Source organism: Dermacentor andersoni, chromosome 5 (genome assembly GCF_023375885.2).
Source record: "Dermacentor andersoni chromosome 5, qqDerAnde1_hic_scaffold, whole genome shotgun sequence".
In the NCBI taxonomy this organism is placed as follows: domain Eukaryota; kingdom Metazoa; phylum Arthropoda; class Arachnida; order Ixodida; family Ixodidae; genus Dermacentor; species Dermacentor andersoni.
The window spans coordinates 134,750,071-134,765,319 of record NC_092818.1 but is presented as its reverse complement, the minus strand read 5'-3'; the positions used below and the strand labels follow the sequence as shown (position 1 = coordinate 134,765,319).

The following is a 15,249-nucleotide window of genomic DNA, read 5'->3' as shown; positions in this document are numbered from 1 at the left end:
GCTGCTACGTCGTTTTCATCCGGTCCCGGCATAGCTTCCATAGGATCCAATGTATAAGGAACCCCGCTGTTACGTTGTAGCTGTGAAAACGTTCCCGCATGATACGTCGCAACTTAGCACCCCGAACCCGCCTGGGCTAAAGTAGACAACGCGCTCCAACCGCCATTTTGGCTTTTGACAAGTTTTGGCTGGGCTTGGCCGGGCTTGGCTATGGAACTGGCTGTAAGAAGCCGCACGCCAGTTCGAGAGGCCGCATGAGGCCGCCACTAAGTGGCCATTCGTGAAAAATGATCTTACTATCATCACTGTGATTACGGTCACCGCATGGTTGTTGGACGGGTCGACTCACGGAGGAAGGAAACTCAGGAGAGGCCCTGACGTCACTCTTTGTGAAGCTAAAGTGAAACTGGAAGTTGGCGTTGCTCGTGGCGTTGCTCCGCCTATCGGGCCTGCTCTCCTCTCTTGTTTACGTTTCTCCCACGCCGCGCTGCGCGCAACCGGGCTGCTCGGACGCGCGCGCTTCGCAGTAATACTAAACAGTCGTTAGCACGTTAGCATGATTACGCCAAAGAGGGCAAAATTTCCCGCGGATATTCGTTCGTTGGTCCGTTGCCATTGCCGTGGCGCAGTGACGACAAGAAGCACGAGCCGCATGATGCCGGGGAGTTGCCAAATCCTAGCTTTGGAGAAGCCGTCGCGGCTCTGGACCTCCTCCGCAGGTACGTCGCACCTCACAGCGACGCTGACAGCAATGCGGCCTTCCAGGGTATTGAGAAACGTGTGGCGATTTCTAGCGAGCGAAAGAAACGGCAAGCCACCATTCTAGACTTTTTTAAGTCCTAAGCGCACTCTGTGGAAATAACTTGTCTATAGTTGAAGCTGCACTTTTTTAATTCATTTTCGGAGCTTTCCTCACTGTTGCGTTTTCCCGGCTGTTACGTTTTTTTTTCCCGGTCCGGTGAAAAACGTATGAACGGGGTTCCACTGTACTTTGGAACACTTAAAATTGACAAGCATCATTCTACAAAGTATTGACTTGCTGTAAAACAATGTTGCTCAGCCTCTAGATTAAAAAAAAAACAGGCAAACCTAAGTTTGAGTATCCCTTTAATTTAACAGAAGGCAACCTGTTCACACAGCCTACGGAGACTCATTTACTTCTGATTGAGTGAAGCTGCTCAGACACTGCCTAATACATCTTATCAAATTTTTTTTTTATTTGACAGCTGCCAGCTTAGCCATGTTTTTAGCAAGACTACAGTTAGCATCAGCCAGAAACACTTGGCCAGCTAGACTGAATGTCATCAATCCTCATCTGAGCCAGCCTTGATGAGCCCCTGGTAATGTTCAAGCATTGCTTTAGATGACACCAGGTACTTTTAATAGTTTTTTCTCATAAAGTTGGAGCCTCTGCTCGGCAACTGGCTGGTGCATAACTGATGCCGACCAATTAATTCGGACCCGAATAATTCAGAATACTTGATTATTTAGGCTCCTTCGCTGTACCGTCACTGGCCCATAAACTTAATGCATAAAAAAATGACAAATTTTGGATACCTTAAGGCATGCTGTTCAATAATTCAGACTCCACCTGCACGACTGTGTGCCAGTTTGACTGCCCAGTTGAACGGAAATAGTGATGCGTTTGCTTTAATATGTCACTGGCATCGCCACGGCATAGTCATCAGTCATGTTGCTGGTCATCTCCTCGAAACTGAATCTAGCAAAGCCGACACTGCGTAACTTGGCAAACAGGGAAAGCTGCGGGCCAATAGTATCGTGGTAGAATGCCACGCGACTTCTCCCAGGGTATCACTCCGCCTGCAGCCACGGCAGGCTGAAGTGAAAGCTGTCATCCTCTCAAAAGAAAAGAAAGGAAAAAGGAAACCAGTGCACATATTCTAGACACACGAGTTTAAATAATGTATGCACCATGTGTGCCTGCATATTTGGCATCCCCTCCTTGTCCATCAGCTTAACTTTCTTGTTCCCAAATTGGAAAGCTAGGTGGTGCCACATGTACGTTTCAAAAGAAAAAGCAATCATGTTTCAAGTGTACTTATATTTAAAAAAAGAATGTGTTTTGAACAGAGAGACTCCCCTTAAAAAAAAACGCACTCACATACGGATTACGTTCCAAGAACTATGTTAAGAAGCAGATGGCTCTCTTCAGCGTGGAGTGCAGAGATCCCGCAGCCTTTGCTGTTTGCTAAGTTACGGTGAAACAGAGTATTGACCTCTTTCGCAGAGCATTTTTTTCTAGAGAAAGGAGATGGCATTTGGTGGTGTGCTGCCCGTGGCCTCAGCAACAGCGCATGAATAGGAAACCATTACCGCTTCTACCTTGCTTCTGTGTGATGAGCTGTTGGAAACGCAACTGAGTTTTCGTTCACACACTGAGCTCCAATCGTGCTCCAAATTGTGGAGCGGTGGATTGAAGACACATACAGTAGTTGGCTGCAAAAATAGTGAATGTCATATTAAGGAATGGAATGAATCTGTGCGACCAAGCTCACGGACCGCTGCTACATAAGGAAAGCCTGTGTTGTCGGCCCTTTGCAATGCATGACTTTGCCCTAGAATAAAAGACTTCGCTCATCCACCAGCATTGTATCGCTAACCTCCAAAGAAAGGACTTCAATGCCAGAACGTAGGCAAGAGTGAGTACTGCTCATTAAACTATGACAATGGGAGTAGTGCCGCTTCCTGTCATAGTAAGTTTTGTGCACATTATCTACACACATCTACCCCAACTGGCACATAATCTTACTCACGCCCACTCTGTTGACAACATGTCAAGAACAAGTGAATGGGCACACACTTAAATATATGTGCACATTATATGCACAATAAAAGACGGGCTATGCCAACAGCACACAAATGGTCGAAGCTGAATTTTTCAAGGCAGTCCATAAGAGTAAGCAAGTTACTAGCGATAATACATCTTTGCTACAAGGTATTACAATATACAGAACAGCTACGTTTCAAGCCTTGTGCGCAATAACAACAAACCTATCAGAACTGAGCACACCCGCCAGCGATTAGGCAGAAAATAATCAGATGTTGACTGCACCAAGGAACTTTACTGAGTAAGAAACATGACAAGCTGCTGCTTCAAGGTATTTGCCAAATAAGGAAGGAAGAGCAAAACGCACTGATCCCGATGCAATTCATAAGCAGAAAGTTTGGGCAGCTTGGAACAAATATTTAGCCCCACTTTTAGAACAAGCACTATTTGGACATAGCTCAATCAGCTCGAAAAGCACTTTTACATGTTCTCTGAAGCTGTGGCCAAAGCTTCGTGTCGTCCACCCAGTCACTGTCTACGATATCACCCAAAACAGAGGTTTGCTAAGCCACACCAGCGTCATACACATCCACCGTAAACACGGAGGCAACGTAAGCAGCTGAGGCAACCAATGGAAGCGTCACCACGTGGTCAAACATGGCAGCGCCCGTAGGATCACCACGAAAAGGGTCAATAGTCACGCAAAATCTTGCAGGAGTATCCCCAAAAGTGATAATCTGAGATACGGCAGACTTTTTCAACCACTTGTGGAAAAAGTCACATGTTTTGCGAATTCGAATATTTCAGACTCCCAATTATTCAGACTTTTAGTGGCCCTGTCGAGCCTGAATAATTGGTTGGTGACGTATAGATAATGGGGAGTTCGATTTATTCAGCCGCTTTAGTCATGCGTGCTACGCATGCCTGTAGACCATTGCAGCCAGACATTTTGCGCAGTCGCATATTTTGGCACACACTGGTGCAATATTGGCAGGCATGCAATATCGTCCCATAGGCAGTGTCCACCTTCCAGGAGTGTTGGGATTCAAAGAATGTGGAAGGAATAACTGGTCAGAAATCGAGTTAAGTAAAGAGACAACAAGTGTATTGCTCAAAGAAAATCAGAAAGGGGATTGATAGAATCGCAGTCATTACAAGTGTAGGTAATGGTATAATACAGTGATAGAGGTTTTCAATATGAAAGTTACGGTTGAGGTCAGATAGGCACAAGGCTAGATAGCAACAGACATGAAACCTGATTAAACCAAGCAGGCTAGAGGACTATTTGTCCTCACCCTGCTTCAAAGGGGTTGAATAAGCATCACCATTATCATCTTTTTTTCCATCAGGATGGTACAGGAAATATTATTTGGTGCAATTTGGCACCAGAGTAGGAGCATTGATAAAATGACGTTATACATGTTACGTAAACTAATCCTTACACCTTCAATCATGCATGATCTCTAAATACTGAAGTTCTTTAACATACATTGTATTACGATTCCTCACAGTCACAACACAATAATCTTTCTAAAAACAATCAACACACTTTTATCAGGTCACTTTTTCAGGTCACAAACATGTTCTCTGATGGGCATTATTGAAGGCAAAAGATTACAGACCGATGAGGCTGTGAACAAAATTCCTCAGCGCATATGACAAGAAGCATGATATTAAAGGGTGCCATAACAATTTATTCATTTGTCTATCCTCAATATCGGCAGTGCCAATAAGAGTAATATATAAAAAGAGGAAAAAATAAATTTTTGCAGACGTGTTTGACATCACATTTCTTCCATTTTCTGTTTGTGACGACAATCTCGTCACATGTGCAGGCACAGATACACAGCTTTTCATAATATCTTGCATCCAAAAGCTACAAAATTTTGATTGGTTCACGACTGAGTGATTAGTTCAATTCAGTTTAACATCCCAAAGCAACACATGGGCTACGAGAGACTGCAGCGAAGGCCTAATTAAATTAAATTAAATTCTGGGTTTGTTGGTGCCATGGCCACGATCTGATCTTGAGGCATGCCGCTTTGGGGCAACTGGATTAATTTGACCCACTGGGAGTTCCATTAAGCAGCACCGAATACTTGGTACATGAGCATTCTTGTACTGCACCTCAATCAGAATGCAGCTGCAACAACCGCGATTGAACCCGCGACCTTGACTTCAGCAGCGCAACGCCACAGCCACTGGGCTACCATGGTGGGTGCAGTGAAATGTCCCAAATTAATTTTTAGATATTAGGCTTCGTTAACGTGTCCTTAAATTTGGGAACACAGGATCTTTCTTGCATTCCGCCCCCTTTAACACTGTTGTTATGGCCAGGTATCAAGTGTGCGACATTGTTCCCAGAAGCAGAACACCTTAGCCATTGAGCCATCAAGAAACCAGTCTTTTCATCACAGGTTGTGCAGTCTGTAAGCTTTTCCCTTCAAGCATAGTGAAATGCACACATCTAAGAAACTTACTCGCACACTATGGCACAACTTGATACACTGCGTGCTTTGCTTATCTTCATTCTACAAACCCGAGAACACAATTTATTGCACAGAAGTCTAACTACCTAGTAATTGTGAAGCATGATAACACATTGTACAGGTAGAGCTGGGTGTTGATAGAAATAGTATTAAACGAAATTATCGGCCAGCTTTTAAGAAGCTGGAAAACAAACAGCCCTAGGAAACAGGAATAAACAAGAAGCAAGACAGAGCACTGTTCAGATTATTTAGTCTCATTTTTTGGTGTTGTTTGTTTTCCAAGTCATGTACCAATAGCTCACAAATGCATAATTTAAGTGTTCAATTACACACGACCATGTTGACTTACATACATATCTAAATTTAAATAAGGGAAAGAATGCTTCAGTGACACTTTGGTTCCTGTATACCAATTACTGCACAGCATGACATTAATTCCCAGCTTCTCAGTGCACTTAGAGGCTGTCACACAATCTCAAGAAGAGCCCTTCAAGAACTCGTGAAAACTTCCAGACAATGCTAAGCGGCTTTTCAGTCTGAATAAGCATATATTTGCAAGCAGGACATACAAGACATGCTTGGTTAGAGAGTCCTCCACAATATGGCCTTTATGGTTTGTCTGTGCTCCAGGCGATCGTTTTGTTGTTTTTTACATTTGCTTTAAGAAGGGGTAAATCTCACAGACAGCACACGCAGCGATGCCAACACCAGTAATGCAATGGAAGAGCATTGCAGTGCTTGCAACTCTGCTGGTACTGTGGCTTGATCAACGCTGTAGTATTAAGCTCAAGAAAAGCACTATGAAAAAGTCTGCGTTACTTTAGGGCTAATGTACTGTTATCTATTTGCTTGCCCAAAGCAGCTGTGGAGTAATGGTCAGAAAGCTGGGCTTGAAAGCAAGATTGCTAGTTTGATCCCGGGTGAACCTGCTCAGATATCTCTTTATTAATGTTATATTATGCCCTGTGTGAACCAAATTGTGATAAATTGACGAATTAATTAATGAACACGATCAGTCCAATTATTAAATCGTAACTGCAGCAGGAATGCAGGTTTATTTTGTTAAACCTGTAGCTGTCCTTAAGATCGGATCAAGTGTTTGAGGCCCTTGCCGTTTTTAAACTTTCAACCGATACATTTTCCTTAACAGGCTGTTAGCAAAGAAGGACAATAACTGCACTTGATATACTGCTGCAATAGAAAGCTGTTTACCTGCACAGAGATAGCGTTACAAAAAAGCACATGCAGAATTTTAAAACAGCACACTTAGCTCATTTTGAAACACTGACTTCCAACAAATTATAAATGGCTAAAATATGAACTATAGTAAAAACATCATTTGATTAATCAGGAGGTTAAATGACCACCCAGCCCTACCTAAGGCACAAAAAGTGATGAGCACATTGATGCCGTGCACAGGGAATTGGCAGCATGCTTTGACAGGCACATTCAGGTGCAATTTTCGTTTGTATCAGATATAAGAAATAGCATGATTCTTACAACATAGCAGTCAACAAACCTCTTAAACATTTAGGAATACCTGTGTTTACAACAGTAAATGTATGACTAAGTCGACCTTTAGCCTTTATGAGGTAATAAGTACACTGATGGCACAAAGAAAAGCACCTAATATATATAAAAAATTAAAGAAATCTGAAGAGCAATATGAAAAGCACTAGTCAAGAACTGGTTAAATGTGCACAGCTCAAGCTTTCAAGGCATGGCCATTTTAGCACATTACAGCTTAATGCAAGGCACCCTACCCTGGTAGCCACATAACCACACACAAAAAAAGCAAACAAAAAAAAGCAAACAAAAAGAAAAACACAAAATGGTGCTTTGCTTTAGTTATTCCACAGAAAAGAATTTAAAAAAATTGTATTCTTTTAAAGTCTATAAATGTGATCCGATAAAGATTATCCCTAACAAAACTTCATTGAAATAGCAAGATGGCAAAGGTAAGTACTTTGAAAGATCAAAATCAGTTTTCATCAGGATTTGATTAGAACTGCAACCTGCAAAAATACACACAGTCTGGATTGCTAGGTGAAAAATTGATGCAGTGCGCAGGTAGCTTACTAGCTGATTGACTAAAGCTACCTGTACAGGAATATAGTAAGAAATTCAGAGCAAATGGGAATACACGGTACAGTCGACGTCAAATGTTTACAGACTGTTGGATCTTGTAAAAGGTTGGACATTTGCACACTCCAGTATCTGGATTTGCAGCTAGTGTGTACTAGTATATTCTACTACTATACTAGTATAGTAGTAGAACATCACAGTGCTGTGTGACTGTACTGGCTACAGTCACAAACTACACAATAATTTGACATTTTCTCAGATCCCACAACCTGTATACTTTTGCCACTGTCTGTACATGGCTGATAACGAAAGGAATTAAAATATATTACCTAATTTGCAACAAGTGTCGCCACTTTACCATCAGTGTGCGATAGGCAAGAGGATAAGCTATAATATTGACTTTTTATATTTGACATTGTTTCTTATGTCTTAAAAAGATAGCACAAACACACACACCAATCTTTCACTGTGCATGACTGGAAGTTGCAGATGCAGTGAGCAATTACAAGCGACATCAACAAAAAGTAACCTCCCCATTTTTTCCTGTCCGGTTGAATGCAACTTCGACTTAGGCAGCCTACAAGTGGCTGGGCAACTCGAACTCAGGGTTCCTGAAAAGGCAAAAGTTTGTCATGATTGTAGTCACTTTCGAATATGCAGCGGGTATGACACATGCACTTTACAAAGGAGCAGTAAGAGGTGAAATGCATAGAACTTCGTAGACATCTTCACAGAGAAGCATAGAACTTCAACCAACCACTACAAATGTCTTAGTTGACTCTGCTGCAGATGTACTAGGTAGTAACGTTCTCCCAATCTTTCTTCTTCAGAATGAGTCCCACTGTTCACACAAAACACTTTCATTTCCAGTATATAGACGCACAGCCCAAGAAACTATGGGACACATATTGAAAGTAAGTTTCGTCATTTTTTTTAAAGAGAGGATGGTACACGAGGTGAAACAAACAATCGCCTTAAGAATTTGTGCCCGTTGCTGGTTCAATGACGGAAGGAGTGTCAGTGGAGGAGCAACTAAACGTGTGGCAACGCGCCATCCCAAGAAAGGATTGTCTTCTGCAGGCGACGGACTACATGCGTGAGTCGCATTTCGAGCCTCACACTGTTGCAAAAACATAGACAGCAGAGAACAATGGACATATCCTGGTAAGCATGCCTCTTCGCGCATTATTGGTAAAAGACATCACGCCCATGACGTTTTTCGATTGTCCTGCTTATTTGTCTAAAACGTCGAAAGCCAGGAAATGGCCAGCTGAAGCGGCCAGCTTCTCGCCCCATGGAAAAGAAAAATAGTTCGTGTGCCAGCTGCAGTTGAGACAGTTTCGGTGAGATCCAGGATTCTTGCATGCCGTCGGTACCAGTGCGCGGTGATGAATGCGCAGACGCAAGTGAAGTTCAAGAGGAAGCCGGGCCTTCTGTGGCAGTGGCACCTTCAACTTCTGATATGTTGTTCGATAACCCGGCGCGTGTATGCCTGCCCTCCAAATCGTGGAGATATCATCACAATAAAATGGGTGAGACAAACAGCACCGTTTTCCTAGAGCTGACGCAAACTAGAACTCCCCAGAACCACTCTTCAAAGTCAGCACTCGAGGTTGCAGTGCCAAGCACAGTGGAAGCATGTCCTCCCAAGAATATTGGTGCCGGTGGTTTGTTTACCACCCTGCAGCTTGTTGAGACAGACGAGAGAATGGAGGTCCACGCATTGTTGATGGGCAAGTCTGTTGCCAAAGAAGAGCTGCAACATTCAAACAGTTTGTCAAGAGTTGAGGGTGTAAAGTCCTTTCTACATCACCTGCAAGATATCAGACTTGTGCTGGTGAACGAAGCACTGCTGAATAACCTCAAGCAGAACCAAAGAGTGCCTTCAACGACATTAGTAGCAAGCAGCGCCACAAGGAATGTGAATTCTTCCCGAGTGCAGAGGTGTCAGTTTGCCAAAAATGCCTCAGCCTGTCGGACACTCTGCGAATCCACCAAACAAGAGCATTGAAGAGCAGCTTAAGGCCAGCTAGCATTAGTGTTTTGCATTCCCAACAAAAGAGTGAAAGACTTGCTGCTCTGCGTCAGGCAAATTATGCCCTGAAAAGACTGAAAAATCGCCTCCTTCACCGTTTTCAGGATCATTCTTTGCAGCTAAAGGAGGCCTGTGAATGCCTGCAAAAAATTTCTGAGGAAGAGCTCGAGACCAAACTTTGCAAACTTGAACTTCCGAATGTGCAGCTAACTGCAGTCAAGGAATACTTAGCTGCAGCAAGGCTCGCCAACAAGGAAAATCGCCGCTACACTGAAGATTGGCTGCTGATGTGCCTCATGGTATATATACAAAGGCCATCAGTGTACACATTCTTATGCGAGATCAATGTGCTCCCTCTTCCATGTGTGACAACAGCGCAGAAATATTTTAGCGTGATCAGGGTGAAATGCGGATTTGATAGCAGGTTTCCTGCTGCATTTAAAAGGAAGATGGCGACCAAAGACTAGTATCAGCCCCACGGTATCTTGGTTTTTGACGAAATGCATGTGCATTCGAAATCAATGACCTATGTAGGGTTCAGTGACTTTGGTGGGTTTGCCAGCGAAGGACCAACAAAAGGAACAGTGCTTGCACAACTGGTTTTGAAAGCTGCCTTTGTGCTGGAGGAGGCTGGCACTTTGATGCAGTCGTGTGTTGATGCAATGGTGTGTGAAGGAGCAGCCATGAACTGCTATATGTGGAAAGAGTTTGGTGTAAGTGTCAGTCTAAACTACACCAAGAGCTCCTTCACGCAGCTTGCTGATGACAAGCGCAGCATTTTTGTTTCTTCAGATGCTCCACATCTTATGAAGTGTGTGCGGAACCGTTTGCATGACCAGAAGGTTTTGAACTTCATGGTGGTCGTGTCCAGTGGGCACACTATGATATGCTGTTTGCTGAGGACAGGAAGCATCCTGGACACTTGCGTGTTTGCCACAAGCTTACATATGCTCATCTGAACCCTATGGACACTGTGAGAAAATGCGAGTAAAGCTTGCTACCCAGCTCTTCAGTTGAAGTGTTGCCAATGGGTTGGAGTTTTACTCACAGAGAAAAGCAACTGGACTGGAGAACGTTAAAGGGACAGTAGAATTTACATTGAAATATAGCTATTTGTTCGACGCACTTAATCTGAACCATCCTAAAGAAGGCATCGCAGTGGGAAGCAAGGACTTGAGAGAGTTCTTGCCTCTTTCTTGTACTGGTTAACCAAGTGGGAGGGGGAAGTCGTGGCCGGAAGGATATCCTGTGCACATTTTCTCACAGAGCAGGCTACAGCAGGCCTGCGAGTCACATTTTTGTCAGTTTTGGAGCTGACAAGATATTTACTTAAACACTGTGGCTTTAAGGGGGGAGGCTACCCTCGAATACCAACTTTTTTGTTTATTGAGATATCTTAATGAACATTTCAGGATAGACTCGTAGCAAGAGCATTAGCAGAACTACAAAATTCCATGCAGTTATGTTCACTGGTTCTCAAGTTACAGCAATATGTCAGAATGGTGCACATAGTTTTCTCATTCCCGGCCTGGAGAATTTTCAAAAGGTGCTGCAACTGTGAAATTCACTATGATGATTCCCAGATGGATATCTCGGGGCAAGACAGAGCCCTTTTTTTAAATTTCCTTGCTGAAAAATTTTAGCAGACCACCAAATTTAGTGTTGGTGATTAAGATTTTATCAATCAAATTTTGATTAAATTTCACAAATCACAGACACGATATATTAAAAAAATGGGCTTGTCTTGCCCTCAGAAATTTATTCAGATACACAATAAAAAGAAACTTCTGGAAATCTGATGAGCGGTTATAGAGATATGGCTGGAACAAGCAGCCTCACCAGCCAAAAAAGTCATCTTGAGAAAATGAGCTTTGAAAGTTTTGAGCACATATTGCTCTAAAATGACCCTGCAGCATAACTGGAGATGTCCTTAGGCACTCTCTTCTTTTGCTGCCTTTCCAGCTGCGATTGCTTCTTGGCCTTTTTCAAGCACAGAGAATCTTTCTCGGCTGGCCGTTCGATGGCCAGGTGGCCAGGTGTTAGCCCCACTGATGAACATAGCTCTTGGGTGGCCCTGTGGCAGCCAGCATTATATGTTAAAACTGCCTCATGCAGTACTGTCTTCACAGCAATCAGCGATGCATGCTGCTCTTTGGGCATCAGGGACCACAGCACGGAGTGAAATGATTCTGATGCATTCTGCGTCCTTGCTCCCAGGCAGCATTGCAGAAGAGAAGCCTGTGAGAGGCGCTGTTACGTTTCGCCTACAACGCGCGGTAATGCCGGCGCGGATGCAACGGACGCCGGGGCTTTGTTCAAAGCGGCGGACATTTTGGCCCGTCCGACGCCGCCGCAACGCCTACCCGCCAAGCGTGTCCAGGCGTGTTTCAGTGCCACGTGTCTTCGTGTGTGTGTGTGTGTGTGTGCCCACGCTTGTCAAAGCGCGGCATCAGGGGAGCGGAGCTCCCCAAGTGAAGGTTGGCGATGCGTCACTACACTCGGTTCAGCAGGTCTCTCGGCTCGACAGTTCGCGCCGTCGTGGGGTCATGCTCCGCTGTCCCGTGACCTTCATCCCGTGACCTTCATCCCGTGACCTTCTCTTTTGGACCGCGACGCCGAGGGTATAAGAGCAGCTGCCCCCGGACGCCAGGAGAGGCTCCGATTTGTACTGTTGAGTTACGTGCTCTCCCGTCTCTCCACTTCGGTCGACCTGACCGGCCGCTCTTTTGCTATGTTAGAATAAACAAGTTGTTCTGTTACCAGTCTTCTCTTGCTTTGCCGGGACCTTCGGATGCTTCCAGTGCCCCAGGCCGCCAGGCCAACGCTACCCTTGGGGCCTGCGACCCGTTGGCAATAACGGGCGTCAGCACCGAGGCCCCAACAACTCGTGCCAGCGGTGCGATTCCAACATCTGGTTGCCAGCGGTGAGATCGCGACAACGGAGGCCAGCAGCGAAGAGATGCGGTTGACTGTATGCTGAGCAGCTCAACGACCATCCGGGAGCAGTGCAACGAGCCCTGTGTGATGACTGGTTGCCTGCAGCGGAACGACTGCGCGGAATTCTTGGCTGCAAGGTTTGGTGAGTGCGGGACTTTCTTCTTCTGAGTTTTGCCAGGCTTTTGTTAGTGTTAGAAACAGAGCTGGTAATTGGGGTTGTCGTTGCTGCCGGGTTAGTTTGCGGCAAGACAATAGTAGGCAGTAGAGAAAGCAGCATTCAGAGCAGCCATGGATTTGAAGTCGTTGCGCAAACCGATATTGCTGGAGCTTGCAAGAGAGTTGGGTCTGGATGTCTCAGACAAACTCAGAAAACCAGAACTGCTAAGGGCTATTCTTGAGTTAGAAGCTGAGGATGACGAGCTGTCGGAATGCCTTGAGACCATTGAGGAGCGGGCAAAAAGACATGAGCGCGAACTTATAGAGCAGAAAGAAAAAGAAGAGCGCGAACACGCTTTGGAATTGAAGCGTCTCGAGATAGAGATGGAACGCGCTCGTAATGGAAGTCAGGCACACGGTGCAGGAGAACGAGTATTGTTCAAAATGACTGACCTGATGCGGCCGTTTAAGCGTGGAGAGGACATTGGTTTGTTCCTGGTTAACTTTGAGCGAACGTGCGAGAAGCAGGGGTTCTCTCGGGAAACGTGGCCACAGCGCTTGCTCACTTTGCTACCCGGCGAGGCGGCCGACGTAGTCGCTCGCTTGGAGAGAGAGGAGGCAGAGGATTTCGACAAAGTGAAATCGAGTCTGCTAAAAAAGTACCGGCTGTCAGCGGAGGCGTTCCGTCGGAAGTTTCGGGAAAATGAGAAAGGCAGAAGTGAGTCATATACAGAGTTTGCCTACAGGCTTATGTCAAACATGCAGGAGTGGCTCAAAGAAGAGAAAGCGTTTGGTGACCACGAGAAAGTTCTGCAGTGTTTCGGGCTAGAACAGTTTTATAGTCGGTTACCTGAGAACGTGCGGTACTGGGTCTTGGATAGGCCAGACGTTAGTACGGTGGCTAGAGCCGCTGAGTTAGCCGAGGAGTTTGTGACGCGTCGGGCTCGTGGAGCTAAGGACGGTCAAAAGGGTGAATTTGGCTCCAAGTTTGAGAGGCCGAAGTTCACACCCATGAGAGCAAAGGGGGATACACGTAGTGCGGATGCGAGTGAAAGCAGTCCGACCGAACGTACGGAGACGGCGGCAACCGAAGCCGAACGCAGAAAGCGGTTCGAGATGAGGCAAGCGCGCGTTTGTTATACGTGCCAGAAGCCGGGTCACTTTTCGGCGCAGTGTCCGACCGAACGTAAGGAGACGGCGGCAGCCGAAGCCGAACGCAGAAAGCGGTTCGAGGCGAGGCAAGCGCGCCTGTGTTATACGTGCCAGAAGCCGGGTCACTTTTCGGCGCAGTGCCCAGAAACAAAACCAAAAGTCGTGTTTTTTTCATTAGGCAGCACTGACGAGAACATCAAGCTTCTCGAGCCTTACATGCGAGACCTCCTCATGAACGGGAAAGAGTGCCGAGTGCTTCGCGATACCGCAGCCACGATGGATGTAGTTCATCCCTCTTACGTAGAACCCATTATGTTCACGGGCGAGTGCGCATGGATCAAGCAAGCAGTGGAAGCTCATAGCGTGTGTCTGCCGGTAGCAAAAGTGCTTATTGAAGGACCTTTCGGAGCACTTGAGACGGAGGCCGCAGTGTCATCTATGCTGCCCCCCCAGTACCCGTACCTATTTTCGAACAGGTCCGATCACCTCCTGCGCGAGAAGGGGCTTTTGTTTGGTGAGGCTAGCGTTCAGGCCTTAACCAGATCGAAGGTTCGGGAGCTCGCTGCAAAGGCGGTAGTTGCGGGGCCGACGTTGTTGAACGATGAGAAAGGGTCAGAGGCGCAGCAAGCTGGTATTCAGAGCACGCCCGAACGGGATAAAATTGAGCCTGTAGCGTTAAAGGCACCAGATACTGGAGAGAAAATTCCCGATGCGGGAAAGTTAGAAGAGCTTCCGGTCGAGCTTCCGGGACTAGGCTCAGTGACAAACAGGAAAGACACCGATCAAGTCATTAGTGACTTAATAAGTAAAGCATCGCTGTCGCCTGAGCAGAAAACCGAACTACACCAGCTCTTACAAGAGTTTCAAGGTCTGTTCTCTGAGAGGCCTGGTAGGACTTCTGTCCTTACTCATGACATAGAACTTACCTCCCCAGAGCCAGTACGATCCAAGGCGTACCGGGTGTCACCCCGCCAGAGCGATATTATGGAGGCTGAGGTAAAGAAAATGCTACAGCTCGGTGTTATTGAAGCGGGTGAGAGTGATTATACCTCCCCTTTGATTTTAGTTGAGGTACCGGGCAAGGAACCTCGTCCTTGCGTCGACTACCGCAGGCTTAATTCCATCACTAAGGATCAAATTTATCCGATCCCTAACATCGAGGAGCGCCTTGAGAGAGTGAGTAGCGCTCAGTTTATTTCCACCCTAGATCTTGTCAGGGGTTATTGGCAGGTTCCACTTACAGAAGAGGCTAGTAGGTATGCGGCGTTCATTTCACCAATGGGGACATTCCGTCCTAAAGTTTTGAGTTTTGGTTTGAAGAACGCGCCATACTGCTTTTCAAGCCTCATGGATAAAGTGTTGCGGGGACAGCAAGAATTCGCTTTACCGTATCTAGACGACGTAGCGATATTCTCCGCATCCTGGCCGGAACATATGGCGCACTTGCGGGCAGTGCTAACCCGCCTGCGCGATGCGGGCTTGACAGTCAAGGCTCCCAAGTGCCGGTTGGCACAGGCCGAGGTTGTCTACCTCGGACACGTGATTGGTCGGGGTCGTCGCCGCCCCTCTGAAATAAAGGTGGCCGCTGTGCGAGACTTCCCGCAACC

At 46.0% G+C, this 15,249-nt stretch overlaps 1 protein-coding gene across 1 annotated transcript in view; it reads right to left on the bottom strand.

The window, feature by feature from the left end:
- Nucleotides 1-3,876: 3,876 nt before the first annotated feature.
- The window catches only part of Gpdh1 (Glycerol-3-phosphate dehydrogenase 1), a 38,889-nt gene continuing 27,516 nt past the window's right edge, over nucleotides 3,877-15,249 (bottom strand). Inside the window, exon 9 of the mRNA XM_055071034.2 lies at nucleotides 3,877-7,973. Within this exon, the coding sequence (XP_054927009.1) occupies nucleotides 7,940-7,973 (34 nt within the window). The 3' untranslated portion in view covers nucleotides 3,877-7,939. The remainder of the gene's footprint in view (nucleotides 7,974-15,249) is intronic.